General features: G+C 38.9%; 1 protein-coding gene across 1 annotated transcript; it reads right to left on the bottom strand.

Moving 5' to 3' along the window:
* Positions 1–538: 538 nt before the first annotated feature.
* LOC127357531 (serine/threonine-protein phosphatase 2A 56 kDa regulatory subunit delta isoform-like) lies at positions 539–3,140 on the bottom strand. Its single transcript, XM_051389784.1, has 4 exons — positions 3,003–3,140; positions 2,838–2,903; positions 1,494–1,644; positions 539–708 (listed from the first exon to the last, which is right to left on the bottom strand). The coding sequence occupies exons 1-4, from the start codon at positions 3,027–3,029 to the stop codon at positions 671–673; spliced, it is 282 nt and encodes a 93-aa protein (XP_051245744.1). The 5' UTR covers positions 3,030–3,140; the 3' UTR covers positions 539–670.
* Positions 3,141–17,777: the final 14,637 nt, after the last annotated feature.

Here is a 17,777-nt window from a genome sequence, read left to right as displayed (position 1 = left end):
TTAGTCTGATGTTTTGTTTGTAAGTGTCTTTGTAAATGCTCAAAGTTCAAATGTCTTGTTTTTCAGTCCAAATCCCCAAAGATATTAAATTTAGGATAGAGAAAGAGAGAAAAAAACAACATCTTGGGTAACATTTTAACCAATTAATCAATTATTAAAATAGTTCTAGTTCACATATGTTTACATGTCTGAAATCTGAGTGTCTACTCTTTCAATTAGAAGAATATATTAAACAGATACAAATACTACAGTGCATACTACAACTACAGTCACTAGTACAGTCACAAGTAGTTATCTTGACTGCAGAGCCTAAAATCACAGAGCAGTCCTTGATCTGTCAGGAGAGTAATTTGTGTTGATATTCAAGGCCCTGCCTGTTCATGCATGTTTCTTTAGGTCACTACCATCCACTGCAGGGTCAGGGAGATGATTTTCTCAGTCCTCCCATTCTTTTTTCCCCTCAAGTCTTCCTCTTAAAGCTCACAGAAATCCACTGCCAAGACACCAACTTATTATCCATCATTCTTTTTGATTCATCGTCACACACGTCGCCAACTGCGGCCGTGTCTCCCTCAAACTTGCAAATCCTCTGGACTGTGCACCTCTATTGTTCTTCCGCTGTGTCACCCGGCTCATCCAGGTATGAGAACAAAGCATAGCTCGGTATGGTTTACAGGAAACCACTTAGGCCAGATCCTGCCTGTAATGCTGTGTGTAAACAAAGAAGCCATGAAAGATTGATGTAAATGTTCAAACCTCAACCTTACTGTCTCGTCTCAGAATCGGCATCAGTGTGATACTAATACAGACTAATCAATGCAGTAAATTAAAACACTGACAGTTGGATCAGCTACCTTGCTATAAGTTGTGATGGTTAGTTTGATGATTCATGTTAACTAAAATAACTTTGGAACAAGTCCAAATTTCCCATCACAGTTATTCATGCCATCATATTCTTGGTCGGCCTTGTGCTAAAGTGCTCTATAGACTGAAGTTCTTAAAGGACTCTTAAGGTGGCTGATGATCTAACATATGTCCGAGTTTACAGTTTCTGTTTGGTTTGAGTTATTATAGGATTGCCCACAATCCACCACTGTCTCCTAGTCTCCGATCCATGCAGACTGAGTCAGAGTTACCTTACATGAGCGAGCCCTCCGGGGGTTATATCTGTTTCTTTCAGGTACAGCTGGAGATGCAGCTGATTGCACATCATTTGCATCACAGATAAAGCTGATGGGCAGTCTGCTTAGCTATAAATTATGTAGCGAGCAAAGACCTCAAGGTTAAAAAGGCGGTTATGAGGATCCACCAAGGCTATGAATTGTTAATATGATTTCCTTTATCCATATAGGCCAAACATGCAATCCTAGATAAAGGTCATCTAGCATTTTCCAGAAGAAGCATAAAATATTATCTGTGTATATGAGTACAGAGGAGCTGAAGAAAAGAGTGATCGCTCCTAATGGAGATACTGTATATCGAGGGAGGCATACCTGCCAGTGCAAGTAGTTTGTGTAGCTCTCTGTTAGCACTGAGGGGGAAAGAGGAAGTGCTGAACCTCTTCTCTCTCTTCATGGCCGAATGTGACCCTGGCTGCTTCACCCTCATCAGCTGAGTTGCGGGAGGCACTTTCTTATTGGAGCCCTGCAGAAACAAGAGTCGCAGAGGAAGGGCTCCCGTTACTGGAGCAAGGTAGTTCCTGCCCTGGAGTAAATGGCACAGGAATCACTTTAATCAAGTGTCACTGTGGAGTCCGAGGAGAGGAGAGGAGAGGAGAGGAGAGTGGAGGAGAGGGGAGGACAGGAGAGGAGAGGAGACGAAAGGAGAGGAGAAGAGGTGAGGGTGTTGTGGTTAAGGGTCAAGTTCCTTTCCGAATCAGATCAGGTGATTCTCTGCGAGGCAACCTGATCACAGAGAGCGGTGTACTGTACTGCATCTGTTGACAGAGTTTGGGATGGACCTCAGTGGACAGAATAATTGAGCACAGATGGAGCTGATAAAGCTGTCAATGGGAACAAACAGCAGGTCCAGCAGTCAATCAATCAGGTCTTTTCCAATCTCAATGTACTATACTCAGCATCACTGATGCACATCAGAAATGGTAAGGACAAAAATAGCTGCTACAATGCCTCGTATTATGCTCAGAGGCCAAACAAGTCAGGATGGGGGAGAACTAGGGATAGATAAATTCAGGGAAAATAAAGTCATAAGATCATGCTGGGATGTCACATGAGCAACTTTTCCTTCATTTTTATGAGGACAAAAGGTAATTTAACTTTAACACAAATAGAGGGAGTTTTTAGGGAACTTGTCCACAACTGGCCATGGGAAGCATGTGCAAAAGTAAACTCCAGGGAATGTAAAATATAATATATAATTACTTAATTAATTATTAATAATAATAATAATAATAATAATATTGAATTTGCAAGTGACATGTTTAACGTGTGTGTGTATAATATTATAATATTACAGTGAAGCCTTTGAGCAAAATCTAAACACTGGCTTCCAAAGGTTTCCACTGAACCCCTTCATTAGGCTGTTTGTTCATTATGACACCAATTAATATGAAAAACAAACAAAATAAATCACAAAATAAACTTAATTTAGGAGTTTGGGCTCCATTATGATTCTCTATAACATCCATATTAGAACAAATATGCATGTATGGTATTTGTTGTAGTATCCTAGGGGATCTTTACAATAATCATAACACTCACACTCTGTAGCACATCATATTTTCTACGTACTAGTAATGCATATTTATATGTGTTTTATTTTTATAAAGTTGTCAATTTAACTCCTCTCTACAAAGAGTTAAGTTAAAAAATACTTACATCTTGGTCGTCTGCAGGCCCATTTTTACCTCCAGATCTTTTAGATTTTCCAGATTTGGAGGACTCCTAAAAAGTGAAGAATCAGTAAAACAAAATTAAACATGAATTATATTATTCTAACATTTAATATAAAATGTAAAAAAAAAACAAACAAAACAATTTTACCTTTTCTTTTTTGCTCTTGTGAGGCATACTGAGATGGGAATCCCCTGTGTCAGCAGGTCGGCGGTGATGTGTGGTCACACACTGACAGCCTGGTTAACACGTCTGTACACACTGATGTGGCTTTCACGACTGACCATCCAACCACCATGTGACCGAGCCACAACAAGGTGTCATCCTACTTCCGCAGTGGCTGCATTGCACAACTCATGCCTTGTTAACAATATAAAGTTTATAACTGGGGAAAAACCCGATTATGTTCGCTGTCAACGTCCAACTTACTGCTACCGTGGCTGCACTTTCTGGTACCCGCTGTATCCTCCAGCCTGAGCAAGGGATATGTGTCCTTTACCGGTTGTAATAGTTGGTGAGCGCCACAGGAGGGCAGTGTTGTATCTCGAAAGGAGGAGGTCAGCGCTCTGGCTGCAGAGGTGAGGGGTCATGCTATGCCATCGGGGTCCTGGAGTGCTATGTTAGTACCCCAATCATTTCAGGCGTTCAGTATTCATTTAAAACAGTGTAATAACACATATTGTGATTATAAATCTACCAGAAGGAAGGTGGATTTCTCAGTAACATACCAGGGGAAAAATGTAAATGTTCAGCAAGTTTGAAGTAGCAAAATTGCAGTTTATTCCTAGTTACTTTACACTTCTGTAGTTGATGCTCTCAGTATCATGAGTGGCTTCTGGTACTTAGGTTTGCTAGCTATACAATACTCTACACAGAGTGCTATGGTCACAAATGTATCGTTCAACGGTTCCCACCTGGGGGTAGGGACTCCTGCTAGGGGTCACCGAAGCTTCATGAGGGGTTGTGAGACCTTCTTGATTGTAAAGGGTGCTGGAAAGCCTTAATAATATATGCAGTAGGCTGATATCTCAGTATTTTGTGAAGAAAAGTAAATTGTCTATTAGAACAATGGCCGAGTGTCATGGAGAATTTGTAATTTGTCAAAAAAGAAACCTGTTTACTCTGTAAGATTATCAAAAATTATATAAAATACACAATAGAGACAGAGAATTGTATAAAAAGTTCCCTAAACAGGAAATAATCTGTTCAAAATGAATCCAAATCAAGTTTAACACTAACTATACAGTTTTGAATACAGTATTAAATTTCCATAAAATATGTCACAGGAATCATAAGTTTACTAAATGATAGAAAAAGGGAAAAGAGTAGGGGACCATTTTCATAGTACATGTTGATATTAAAGGAAAGGTACTAATTTAGAAAATTTGAAGAATCATGAAGTTGGGTCTGAAACATCACATCAGCTGGTACGTAAGACTTAACCACGTAGCTAAGCTAAAGTTACTGTAAAGTCTAGCTAATGTGTCCCGGCCTGCTGGGCTTTGCAAATGACCAGCTAAATAACCAATTCACTCACTGCAGCTGTTGGTGGAGGTACCAAAAAGCTGGTGCTGTCATGAGGACATAAATAACAAGAAGTTTACTGAACATGAAGGAGGGCAATGTTAAGATTAAACTAATAGGAAGTGTCGTTCTCATCATTGACTTCTTTATCATTGCGTCAACTTAAAGTTAACATCCATCCTGACTAGTATGGTTTCACACTGATTTAAAACTTGTAAAGTTACGGCAGCATAATAATAACATTGTTACAAATAGCTTAAAAAGCTAAAGGGAAAGAATGAAAATGCAGAAACTATAAAATAAAATAAAGTCTACCCTGATGAAGTAAACTTTTTTATAGTTCAGTGCTATAATACTTGGACAACAAAGTCTTGAAAACAGACTCCATTTAGTCTGAAAAAAAAAAAAAACATATATGAATGTTTACATGTATAACTATCCAAATTATACAGTAACAAAATAACATTGTAAAGATAAAATCCCATATGTGGAACATTTAAATCCATATTTGATTTATTCAGCGTGATCACATTGATTTGACTCCCTTGTCTCTTTGTTATCTTGTTGTTATACATATTTCAGTCCATACGGTGGCAGTGTTGCATGCTTTTGAACTTGGTGTGACTTTTTAATCCTAGTTGTTTTCAGTTACCTATAGGCAGGTGTAATCGAGGAAATTGATAAATCTTACATTTCAGGCCAAGAAGTTTGTTGGAAATTCATGTGTTGGCATGCAATGATAATGTAACTTTGACAACCCCAAATCCGATTTTCTTAACAGTAAAGTGGGGCTGAAATGTAAACCCATGATCCTTTTATGCTCAGTGGCATTAAATCTAAGTTAATGAGATCTTCACTTCTGGCTGTAGGTTGAGAGATGAATCAACTTCTGCTTAATCCAGAGAGTTTAAACTGCAATTCACTTGTCCTTTTGACACGGGAAACTTGTTTTCACGTATAGAGCGAGCACACGTGTTTTATCTCTTATTAGAAAAGAGAGTAGAGAGATTGACATGAGCAGTGAATGCATGCGTGGGCTACAAACAGAGTAGGATTGTTTTCTATTCTGGTTGTCGATGCAGTACATTGGTGTGTATTGATCAGGTTGGGAGAATGTTCTGTTCTCTGAATCATTATGTTTCCATCTCTCCTTAAATCCATGGTCAGAGCTTCATCGTCAACATGGTGTTATTACTGGATGATACGGCTTCCTTCATTTCCTGTTGCAGCCGCAGCAGTGAATGCAACAACATGGGGAGGGGGGTGGTGGGTTGTGTGTGCTTTTTTTTTCGCATTCATGTGTGCGTACATGGTTTGGTGGCTGGATGACTGCGTGAGACAGCACAATATGTCCTTTCTTCACAAAGAATTGCAATAACTGAACTTGTATTTCATTGGCAGCTGGTGTAATGAAGAGTATGTGATGTGAGGGAAGATGTGTATTTCTACCAGCCTTCAATAAATGAATCAAATATTTTTTAACATAAATCAGCCCAATAGTTTATTCTTATTTATCGACTACAGCCTGACAACAAATAATATTTTTTTGCTTTCTTTTACCTGGTGTAAATTCTTTAACCTTTGCTACAACAATTCCCCTATTTTTACACCAGTGTTTTGCAGCACAGCCAGTGAAGTGTGAGTTGCCATAACACCAGCTTGTTTTATGAGAAAGCTGTCCAGCCAATGGGGCTAATGAGCGGGGCTGCTCAACAAGAGCTTGTTTGCTTTTCCAGGAGAGAGAAAGAAAGAGGGGTAATGGGAGAGAGAAATGGACAGCTTGTTGTGATGGAAGGAGATTGCTTGAGAGAACAAAGGGGAACCAGGGGGTAGTAGATGGCTTGGTTGACTATAATCACTGTGTAGTATTGCAGGTGCACAATCCCCCAATGATAACACATAAATGTGTATTGATTGTGACACAACCTGCCACGCACAAGCTCAAACTTGCATGCCCGTTTACCTGCTTCCATTGTGGAATAGGAACTATGTGGCATATTGATTTAGAGGTAAATTCTCTCAAGGGGATGAATTTAAACAGCTTTTATCCCCTGATTTCATCAAGTGCCCCCGAGAGGTTAAAATTTCCAATTTTTCAGGACATCATATAGATCTAAAACTAATGCATGTTGGGGGTGTAAAAACAAGTGAATGTGAGCAATGATATTGGAGGTGTCCTAGGCTTAAGCTTAGATCTGAAGCCATGAAAATGGAAAGAAATCCATATTATACAATTCCTATTCTTAGATCATGTTGTTCCCAACGACAGCTGTTTTCACCAATTGGAGAAACCACTCAGAGCTTAGTAGGAAGGATTAAATAGCAACCCTGTGAGGCTCTTATTATGCACGAACAAAACTGTTGGGTAGATGATTGAACAATTTTGCTAATTTTTTGACAATCTTTAGATTTATTGATTTTGAGATTCTCACACCAGCTTTCAATCATAGCACATGATTCATCAGAGTTTTTTCAGTTGTCATTGAATCGTAAATTCAGGCTTCAAGGACTTTTCATCCATAAAGGAAGACGTTGCCTATTTGCATCATTACAATGTGGGTAGTATATGTAAATTAATATTTGACTTCCCTCCATGTCGCCTGCACCCAGAGCTCTGTGGAGGCAGCCATACAAAAAACGCAGAAGTACAATCTGTAATTTGAACCCATTTTAACTACAGCCCTAGAGTTTTGCATCATCTGGCAGATTGTTGCCAGCAAATGAGCAGGGAGCTCTGGGTGCAACTTGTTCATTTGCATACACAATGACACAGAGCTGGTTAGAATGGACAAACTTTTCCCTTTAAAAGTTTTCATTTTTGCACTTGGAAACAGCAGTTGAAACACAATCTGACCTCAAGCACTATTTGGCAGCTGTTGTGGATATTTCCATCATATCACATAATCTTTATCAGCGGAAGAAATTATTATTTTAAATATTTAATAATTGTTTCCTAATTAATACTAAATGTTGAAAACAACAAGTGGATCAAAATGGAATTTGGCCTGAAGCTGGCGCAAAAGGAAAAGCCATTCATGTTACCAGCATACTATCTATCTATTAACATGCACATTAGCAACTATTGGATGTTGACATGCTTATGTTTAGCATGATGGAGCGCTCTCACTCTGTGTACAGAGATAGCATCCTGGTGACCTCACCTTGCCCCAGCAGATGGCTTGTTTGATGGGCTTGGAAGAACATCATGCACCGCCTGCTTCAGGAACATCCTCCTCTGGGATTCAACTTTCCAGTTTCTCCAAGGTAACCTTATAGTCTTTTCGCCTGTAGCTACTTTCTACAGTCACCTTGCTATTTCATGCCAACTCTACTGGATCTTACCTCGTGTTCTGCAGCCTACAGCTCACGCTGTACCAGCTTCAACCTCTTTTTCTTTCCCCGGGGTGTTGGAGTGCTCCCCAGATAGCTCTTCCCTGGGCTCTACCCTTTGCATTTGTGTTGCAGCCTGATTTCTCCCCTTGTACTTTCAGACACCTTTTATTATTCAACCTGAAAAGATTTAGGTTGATTGTACATCTAAGCACGTTTAGCTTTCAGGGGGAAAGAAATTTGCTTAATTTTGAAATGCGGACTTGATAACAAAATCTAAGGCAACACGTGTTTTCACTCTCAAATGAATATACAGATATTTTAACAGAATGTCCACATTTGTTTTATTTTTATGCCTTGGAATAAGACAGAACAATATTTTGAATTATGCACATTCAATATATAGATATAATTCTGTTTTATGTATGTTAATATAACTCAAATTTAAAAAATGGGCAATTAAGCAAAGGTGATATTGTGTATAAGACACTTTATTAGTGATTGTAGCATCCAACAGAATTGTGTTTGGTAACTCTCAGTAACAGGCAGCAGCAATAAAAAGATAATATATATAATGTAGGTTATTATTTATATATATGTATACACACACACACACACACACACACACACACACACACACAGAACAACACTGCCATGCCAGCCATTTCAACTATAATAATAGCATTTTAAATGACTCAAAATGTTTGTGTCACAGAAACATTTTACGATTGCGTTATTCATAATTGTTTTTATCTTTCTTCATTTTAGGTAAATCCCTGTACAGTGCAAGAGGTTAACAGAGATAATATGGAGGTAAAATGCTCAGAGTGTAAGTTTGTTTTTCTTTTTATCTTCCATTCATTACGTGTCATTATAGTTGATGCCAGACAAGTCACGTCTAATCCAGAACTTCATTAAGAACAATTATGCCAACCATTCAGCACGGAAACAGACATAATGGCTATTGATTGGCTGACTTGTTACACTTTGTTTCTGTAGACTCATCCTATCATACTCACATCTGTCTTGCGGCAGCAATTAAAGACCTTTTCAGAATCAGATCGTGCATTCCCTTTGGCATTGGTATCTGACCTCACTTACTGCAGCACCAAAAAAGTTAGAGATTCACAGTGAACCCAATTTGGTCTTGAAGGCATTTTAAAGGTCTGGTTTAAGTCTGTAACACTGTAACAACAGTTTGTTGATTTTAATTGTTGTAGAAATGTCCAGGTGTAGAGAACAAGAAACAAGAAACAGTTTATGAAAAGGTTTCTGTGTCTTCAGCTTTCAACTTCTCTCATCACCCCGAGAGCACAAACAGCATCTCTCACAGTGTTTGTCTGGATTGTGGCAAGTCAGAAGGGCCTGGCCTTTAAGAAAAGCCTTTGGATTTTTTCATCTGTTTCTCAGAGAGCATTTACACGCATACAAATATGAATACAGCTAGTACGTTTAACATGGATCTGCATATCTGAGGTCATGCAGTTTTGCAATTTCAAAACAAAGTTAAAAGTCAAACCATACTGAATCTGTGTTGAATTAAATATTGCACTTAAAAATAAATCACTGTTGCTCAGCAAGGTCTTTATAAGGACGTGAGAACTGAGAGCGATATGATTATATCACAGATATTTCTGCCTATTTCTGCCGGGCTCTATAAGAAAGCATGTCAGAGATTGCGGGAATGAAGAAGAGCCTGTAAGAGCTCTGTTATCTGTCAGGTGTTCATGAAACATTAAAAGGAACTGTCATCACACACACATATACCCCACCTGCTTACATACATATGCATGCACATAAAAATACACACATTTGATGAATGTCACATCATATTTATTCTATTTATATAATATATTATATATTGTTCTATTTGATAAATACAGACTTTGCCATTTAAAAGACCGTAAGACCACTTGTGCTCTACACCACTTTTTTAAATAATAATCGTTAAGCATTTTGGGAATGCCAATAAGCATGCTTCTCAAAATGTTAACGTATCTCCTTCAACCTTAAATGCAATATATCATCATTATAGAAACATTATAGATACATGCTCAAAGTTGTAAATATGTAAACAAGAACGACAACAAAATAACAATAATTTTGTAGAAATAATTGCAAGATAACTTAAGCCAAGTATTTCAAAAGCTTTTTTTTTAAAAAGATAGTTTTTAGCACTATTCAAATGTTAACCTCTGGATATCTAGACTTGAATATTACACACAACAAGATAGATAAAATATATTCTGCTTTTATAATAGCATCTGCACACCCACACATGCCTGCATGGACACACACAGAGCAGCACATGCACTCACCGACATCCTCTCAAACATAACATAATCCCTTTGACAAGCCCCAATTACTGTACAGAAAAATATGTACACGGTCAGGGTGAACTCTCAGCTCTGGAGGTTACCTCATACAATACCCGCTGTCATCTGTTTGTGACTGGCCCTGTCTGCTGGAAGGGATTGACAGTCTGCACCTACAGCTGACATCTCACTAGAACGTTTGTTCTAACAATGGTTTGTCAGTCTTGGGTCATAACAAAGGAGATGAGCTGAGGTTCCTCTCGTTCAGGAGTTTAGGTTCCTCTAGCGGAGAGGTAACTGTATTTCCCATGCTGCTGCAGCGAGAGGACGGATCACTCATATAAATTAAATCTGTAGACTCCTCTAACACTGTGGGGAGACCTGTCAGTAATGAACCCCCTCTATGTGGGAGACGGACCTTTCTTTTCCTTTTTTGTCCTAACCTCCCTTTATCCGCCATAAAAAAGGAGGAAAGGGTAATGAAAAGCCTGTCACAGCTGCATCTGTCAGTATATTAAATGAAAGAGTGGGGAGAGAGAAGGGGAGGAAAGACTGAAAGAGGGAATGGCTCAGAAATAAGACAAAATAATATCAATCGTGCTGTTACTTTCTTTTCTTCAACAGTTGCTGTGATTGATTGGTTGACACACTACAGACAGTTCTGTGTTTAATTCCTACGCATATTTGTTGTTGCTTGTTTACTGACTTTACTGGAATTTTGTTTTACATGAATGGGAACAGTCACTATTCAATGTGGGACATCTGGAACCTACTGTAACTCATGACAGAACAGTTTGCAAAGGGTGCAACAGAACCAAAAATATCCTCTCTTTTGGCCAGGATATGATCATCCCATGCCTATCCACAATGCAGCTTGACCACCAGGAGATTTGGTTGTGTTGTGTGTGAGACACCCCACAAGAGCTGCAGTTTTGGAGATACACTGACCAAGTTGTCTAGCCATCGCAATTTGGCCCTCGTCAAAGTTGCCCAAATCCTCACCCTGCCCATTTTTCCTGCTTCTAACACATCAGCTTTGAGGACAAAATGTCCACTTGCTGCCTAATATATCCCACCCACTGACTGCCATGTTAACAAGATAGTGAGGCGGCTGTGTGTGAATGGGTGAATGTAGTGTAGTGTTGAGCGCTTTGAGTGGTCCATTTACCATAATCAGTGTTATTCACTTCACCAGTCAGTGGTCATAATGTTAGGGCTGATGCGGGGGAGAGAGTTTCAGATGCTGTTCGACTGCCTGCGCTACAGTTGAAATGTACTGATAGTTCGTAAACTAGTTCAATGGTTCAACTCTTGAAGCATATACACATTTTAAAAGCAACACACAGGAATCCAAATGACAGGAGACATCTGCCCTAAGCAATATGTCTGCCAGTAACTTCCCTCAAGACACCCTGTGATGGTAGTCCACAGCAGCATTAATTATTACTTTATCTTGTTATGTTCTTACTTTATCAGTACTGGTGAGTGAGTAAACTAGTGGGTTATGGTGGTAGCTTTAAAAAATGTCTGTTTCCTTGCTTTCATATACCACATTTCATTAGAGATAAAGTGCTTCTGAAATGAAATATAGGTCTGTCCCTTTGTCAGTCAGTGGTCGCTCTGACCCCTCTCTTCTGTACCTCAGATGGTCTTTTCCCTCTCTCTGTCCTGTTCATATTTCTTCATCCTATCTCCTCCCCACTGTAGCTTCTGCATTCTCTCTCAGCCTTAGCTTAGTTCCTCTCTACTGGTGAGTTGCTCTGGTCAGAAAATGAGCCAGCTGCCCGGGCTAATCTGGCGAATACAGGCGGCTGGAGACCGAGACAGAGGTTGACAGAAAGGCCGGCTTTTCCGCATTGATAAAAGGATGTGCTCGTGTCTCAAATCAGATACCATCCAACTTGACCTATAAATGTACTCAGCAACCACAGAAAAAGAAATGCAGCTTCATGTCTGGAGCGGCTCCATTGCCAGAATGAAGTTCAAAATCTGCAGAAGTAGGAATTTAGATTTGACATTAGGATCTCAGAGTGAGGCAAAAGATGATGCTGTGGAGTGGCAGGTTTGAGGACAAAAAATATAAACCACCAACAGGGAAGGAATAATATTACATCAATCATCTGTCTGTAAACAAACAGCTTTTTGAATGGGTAATTCCATAATTGTATGTTACTGTGTGTGGGGGAGTTGTAGATTGCTAATAAGGGTCTTGTTAATTCATGCTTCAAAGCTTTTACCACTGCAATGGATTTTTGGATTCTGTGTTTCAGCTCAAGGCACAGATTCAGTAAAATGTGATTCTTGCCAGGTATGGATTCACATAATTAGCCTTAATGGGGCATTAAATGTGCAGAAAACCAGACTTTTCATTCTGCCATTCGACACCATTTAGTCCCTCTGTTACTTTGTAGGCAATATAGCAAGTATGGAAATGACTGTACCATTTTACCTCACCCCATGGTTGTGTGGCAGCACATTACAAAGATAGGAAATTGGGATGAAATTATTTTACTGGCAAAGTGAGGCAGAGAGAAAATCTTGGGAGGATTTCTGGTGCCCTTTAGGTACAGCAATGTTATGATGGCTGCCTGTGTGTGTTTTTGTGAGTGAGAGTGTGAGTTGGCTGGAAGCGAACACCAGATTTTCAGGACAGTAAAGAATATTTTTGCCCTAAAAGTTGACAGGAGGGTTTGTAGGAAGAAAACAAACCTTTTTAAGTAATTATGTATTTTTATATTTACTACAATCATTGTCTGTGTACTGTAACTTGTGTGTGTATGCCATTAAAGTAATTTTATGAAATGCTAGCGACGTAGCTCTACAGATGGAAATAACGGTTCATTGGTCGGAGCAGCTAAAAAACGGTTAATGCATTTGTTTGATTGTTACATACCCCCCAAAATGACTCTTTTTTTTATTAGAATTTGATCCACTTAGTCTAATAACTTTTGGAAAGTTCAGAAAAGCTGTATGATCACTCGGCATGGAGAAGGACTCTACTGAGCATGCTCTATAGACCTCAAAATATGGAAAAATAGGAAGCCCATGGAGGCTTTTTCAATGAGTGCATGGAGGGAGCAACTTTTTTAGGAATGAAGTACATGCTATAGCATGGATATGGACTCTAGTTGTGTTTTAAACATGTTTTATACAAAGAAAAATGTGTGAGTAATGCAGCAAAGTAGATTTGTTTTTAACATTTAGTTCCTCACCATGTTCTAGCTCAATTGTGCCAGACAGCCGACTTGTTAACTGTTAAAATATATATAGCATAACAAACAATACCCTCTTTAGGTGTTGTTGTGAATTTCGATTGACAAAACTGCTGCAGTGTAGGTCTGAAAAACAAGACGCAGGAGTTATGAAGTATTTATTGAAGCTGTCACTGAAAAGTGTAGGAGGATCATTGCAATTTGGTTATCCACTCAGCTTTGCAGATGCAGCCCACCGCTTATGGCATAAGTCCTGTTGTGACTGAATTTAAGAGAGAGTGCTCCACGGTAAAGACGGACATAAAACAGTACATTAATTTGCAGGAATGCAAAAAAATACATGTATTCCATAATCTCCAAATATAATAATTCTTCTTCTGTCAGTAAAGGGAAAACCAAGGTTAAACCAAAGCGAACCAATTGTACTATGTGTGTATTACAGTCACCCTCGTAGATAAATTTTAGTTTTAGTATATTTATATATTTTATATCAATATCCTATTGTATCAAGATAGTTTGTCATTGTACAGATATATTTTCATGTTGCTAGAATTAAATTGCCTCTGAATAGTTAATGACATTTTTATGAGGGATAAGGATTATAGGGCTGATGTCTCCTTTTCACAGTTTCTATTCATTAATTAGAGACTAACATTAAGGGAGCCATGTGCTTTGTTGCAGTCCCAGGTGTTCTGTCGGTGGTCTGTGAGCAGTAAGTTAATCCAATCCAGCAGTATAATAGTGTGGCTATTTATATAAGGCACTGGGTCTAACTTTTTTACCTTAAAATTAGAGGTCATTATTAAAATGATAGTTCTTCCAGGTCACGTAAGAGTAAAAATAGTAATAATAATAAATTAAAAATAATGTTTAAAGAATTAGAGGATTATTTAATTTATTTCTTTGCTGGATCCAGAAAATATCTTCTTAAAATAATTCCAACAGTGAATTCATCATTAAATAAAGATGATTGCCATGCCTCATTCCATTTGGGTTCAACTGTGGTTCACCTGCTCTAAACTAGACAGATCACTGGCTGGAACAGACAACCTCTGGGCTGTGTGCGTGTGTGTTTGTATATATGTGTGTCTTTCCTTCACCTTCCTCCTTGTTCTCTCTCTTCTCCCCTTACTTTGAAACCTTGCATTTTCTCTGCCAGGAGCTCCTCAGCATGATTAACATTGTTTTGAGCCGTACACACTGTCACTGCGGAGTTGTTATGGCAGCCATTTTCGTGTTTTTGTTTGTGCGTTAGTCTGTCTTTGTGTGTCTGTATCTGTGACCTGTGCATGCAGCTCGTCTTCTAGAGTCAGTGCATGTGAACGTGTGCATGTATGTAAAAGGTATATATTAAGTTTCACACTCTTTCTCCGTTGTTATGGTGGCGGACATTTCTCCTGAGCTTTTGTTTAAAAGGAAACCTTACTGAGTAAACAGGCGGGTATATTTACAAAAGGGGTCTATAAGGTTAATCTGTTCTTCATAGTGAATGCCCATTTCCTTTATGAAAGGTTTTACCTGCCATGTGTTGGCTAATTGCTGAAGCCTCAGTGACTAAAATGTTACCGGGACCTTTAGTCACCTTAAATATCCTGACCTTTTCCTGTCCAGCACCTCACCATCGCCCAAAGAAGAGAATATCAAAGGCTAATTGTGTCATGGCAACGTGAAACTGCAAGGCTGACATTATGCAGTACAACTTGAATGCAGCTTTAGTTTTGAGCAGCTCAGTTGTGTTGGAGTTATGAAAATCATGAACTGGATTGCTAGTTTTTGTGACTTGCAACTAAAAGCACAAAAAAGTAACATTTCGGTCTGTAAGATGATAAAACCTCAACATATTATCTGTTAGAAATAATTTAAACTTTCATCTCATTGGGGATTTTTTTCAATAAAAATTTTTTTCTAACCCATATGCTTATTTTATGTATCTGTTACTCACTCTCGTGCTCTTTCTACTCTCCTCTCACTTTAAAAATGTATGAACATCATCATGAGACTTCGCCCTGACAGTGGAAAGTACATGAGATGAGACTAAACTGCTGTATCACAGCTCCTTTTGAAGGAGGAGAAAGAGGAGAAGAAAGACAAAGAGCTCTCTGATGGAGTGCTTGCTGAATATTTACTCAAAGATTTGCTTTTATGGGATCCATTTCAAAGGATATTGATTGCGGATGTTGTTTGTTTTTTTAAGTGTTTAAAATATCAAGAGACAGAAAATGGATAGAAGAGATGAGAAGCCTCTTTGGAAAGTACATATTGCTTCTGTGTTGCAGTGCCCCGACACTACTGTATTCTCAAAAACGTTATGCTTATATTCAGGGGTTAACCCTGTAACACCCCTTGTTGTAAAATTACAACGTTACCTTTAGCCATTCTAAAAACAATCTGTTATATTTTATCTTATGTTTTACCACATTTACATAGTCATTGGGTCCTATTGTTCAGTCTCACAATGCTATTGGATGGTACATTTGTTTATAAGTCCCACCTTATGGCCATGAACTCACTCAACTTCTCAAGGTTTCTTTCGAACAACATCTCTTTGTTTCATTGGACTAAATTCATCAGATTCCAGTAAGTAAAATGTCTTTTACATTTTTTTGGTTGTTATTACAATGTCCAGAGCATGTACATATGTAGTTATTGTGGAATAGATTCATCAAATTTCATTTAGAGCTTGTTATATATTTGTTGCAATTCTACAACACTGGGTGAGTGTGGTAGTCAAAATAGCAGGCTTGTTGCAGTGGGCCCAAACAGGTTGCATTCCCTCCACTACACCACTGCCTCTAACAAAGTATTTTCTTTATACATGGACAGTATACATTATAACCTTGTGTTGTGTTCTGGTCAAATTTGACTGATTTAAACGTTTTATCTCTAAAAAATGAAGTTAATTTGACCAGACTGACCTAAAATTCCATGACTTTGTCCTCAAAGAGGATATCAACAGACAATTCAGTTCTGGGAAAGGTGAAAATGTTCCTGAATGTGGGGTGTGGATATAAGTGGGGGTATGCATGTTTTCCTTTTAGTATGATAATTAGAGAGCACAAAACGCAGTATTGTTATGTCAAGGCAGTATTGTTTGACTAAATGGCTGGTGATTGGGATGCATATTTCTTTTAGCATGATAAGTAGAGAGCATAACAAGCTGTCAAGGCAGTATGAAAGTATCCTATCAAGGGGAAATTCAGCAGCATCAAGCAATATATGCAAGGCAAGCCAAACCCATGGGGATTCAAAGTGTGGGTGAGAACTGGAATCTCTGGCATGATGTGTGACGTCTACCAAGGCAATGTCAACGGAATACGAGCCAAATCTGAACTTGGATTGTCAGGTGATGTTGTGATGAAGCTTGCTTCCACACATCCAGAAGGTCAGAACTACAAAATGTATGCAGACAACTACTTCACCTGTGTTCCATTATTAGTGAAACTCCTTGATCGGGGAATTCATTAAGTGGGAACAGCCAGGCAGGTGCGCCTACCCTACTGTAACCTTGAAGACGAGAAGAGCTTGAAGAAAAAGGGGAGATGAAGCTATGACGTCAGAGTGGAGGGGAATCACAACATCTGTGCTGTCAAATGGTATGACAACAGGGCCGCACACATCCTTTGCTTGAACTGAACCTGTGCAGAAGATTCAACGCTGGGACAAAGCCACCAGAACCTACATTGAAGTTGAGAGGCCTTACATTGTTTGTGCCTACAACAAGTACATGGGAGGTATGGATTTGTTGGACTCATTTACAGCCAAATATAAGTTCCCCATCAAATCCCGTCGCTGGTACATGTACATCTTCTGGCACACCATCATCCTCGCTGTGGTCAATGCATGGCTCCCTACAAGCGGGACTGCAAAGCTCTCAAGATGTCTAGCAAAGAGACAATGAACAGGAGACAGTTTCAGGCACAGCTAGCATCCTCTCTCATCCTGGTAAACACAACACTTCGAACTCCAAAGAGAGGATGACCATCTTCAGGCAAAGGGAGCCCAGCATCACAGACAGTGACATCAGAAAGCCCTCTGAATGCTCAGAAGAGACCATCCAAGAGATGTGCACACCTTACATTGGATGTACGCAAGGACCTAGTTGCACATTTCCCAGTGAAGACTGGGAGGGACGCTGCAGACACTGCAAAAAGGATACACCAACACCAATGCAGCAAGTGTGATGTTCGCCTTTGCTTTTCAGAGGACAAGGACTGTTTTGGGACTTTCACTAACAATGAAAGTCAGTCATGAAAAAAAAAATGAATGAAGAAGTTGCTAGAAAAAGCTAGAGTTTTATCCTGTTTAATAGTTTTTTTAATAAATGACTTCATAAAAATATGACTAATGTGTGATTATTATTAATGTTATATACCTTTATGGGGCTAAGTAAGCAATCAACCCTGCAAATTAACCCGTAGTTGTTCTGAATTGTTGTTCAGACAACATGAGTACAAATACAGAAATTCTGCTCCCACCTAAGCCCAATGTTGCAATATTACAACATTTCTCTATAAACTTACATAAACATTATTTTTTTAAAAACT

Source organism: Dicentrarchus labrax, unplaced genomic scaffold (genome assembly GCF_905237075.1).
Source record: "Dicentrarchus labrax unplaced genomic scaffold, dlabrax2021, whole genome shotgun sequence".
Lineage (NCBI taxonomy): Eukaryota > Metazoa > Chordata > Actinopteri > Moronidae > Dicentrarchus > Dicentrarchus labrax.
The sequence above is the reverse complement of the archived record's forward strand: the minus strand, read 5'-3'. Positions and strand labels throughout refer to the sequence as shown.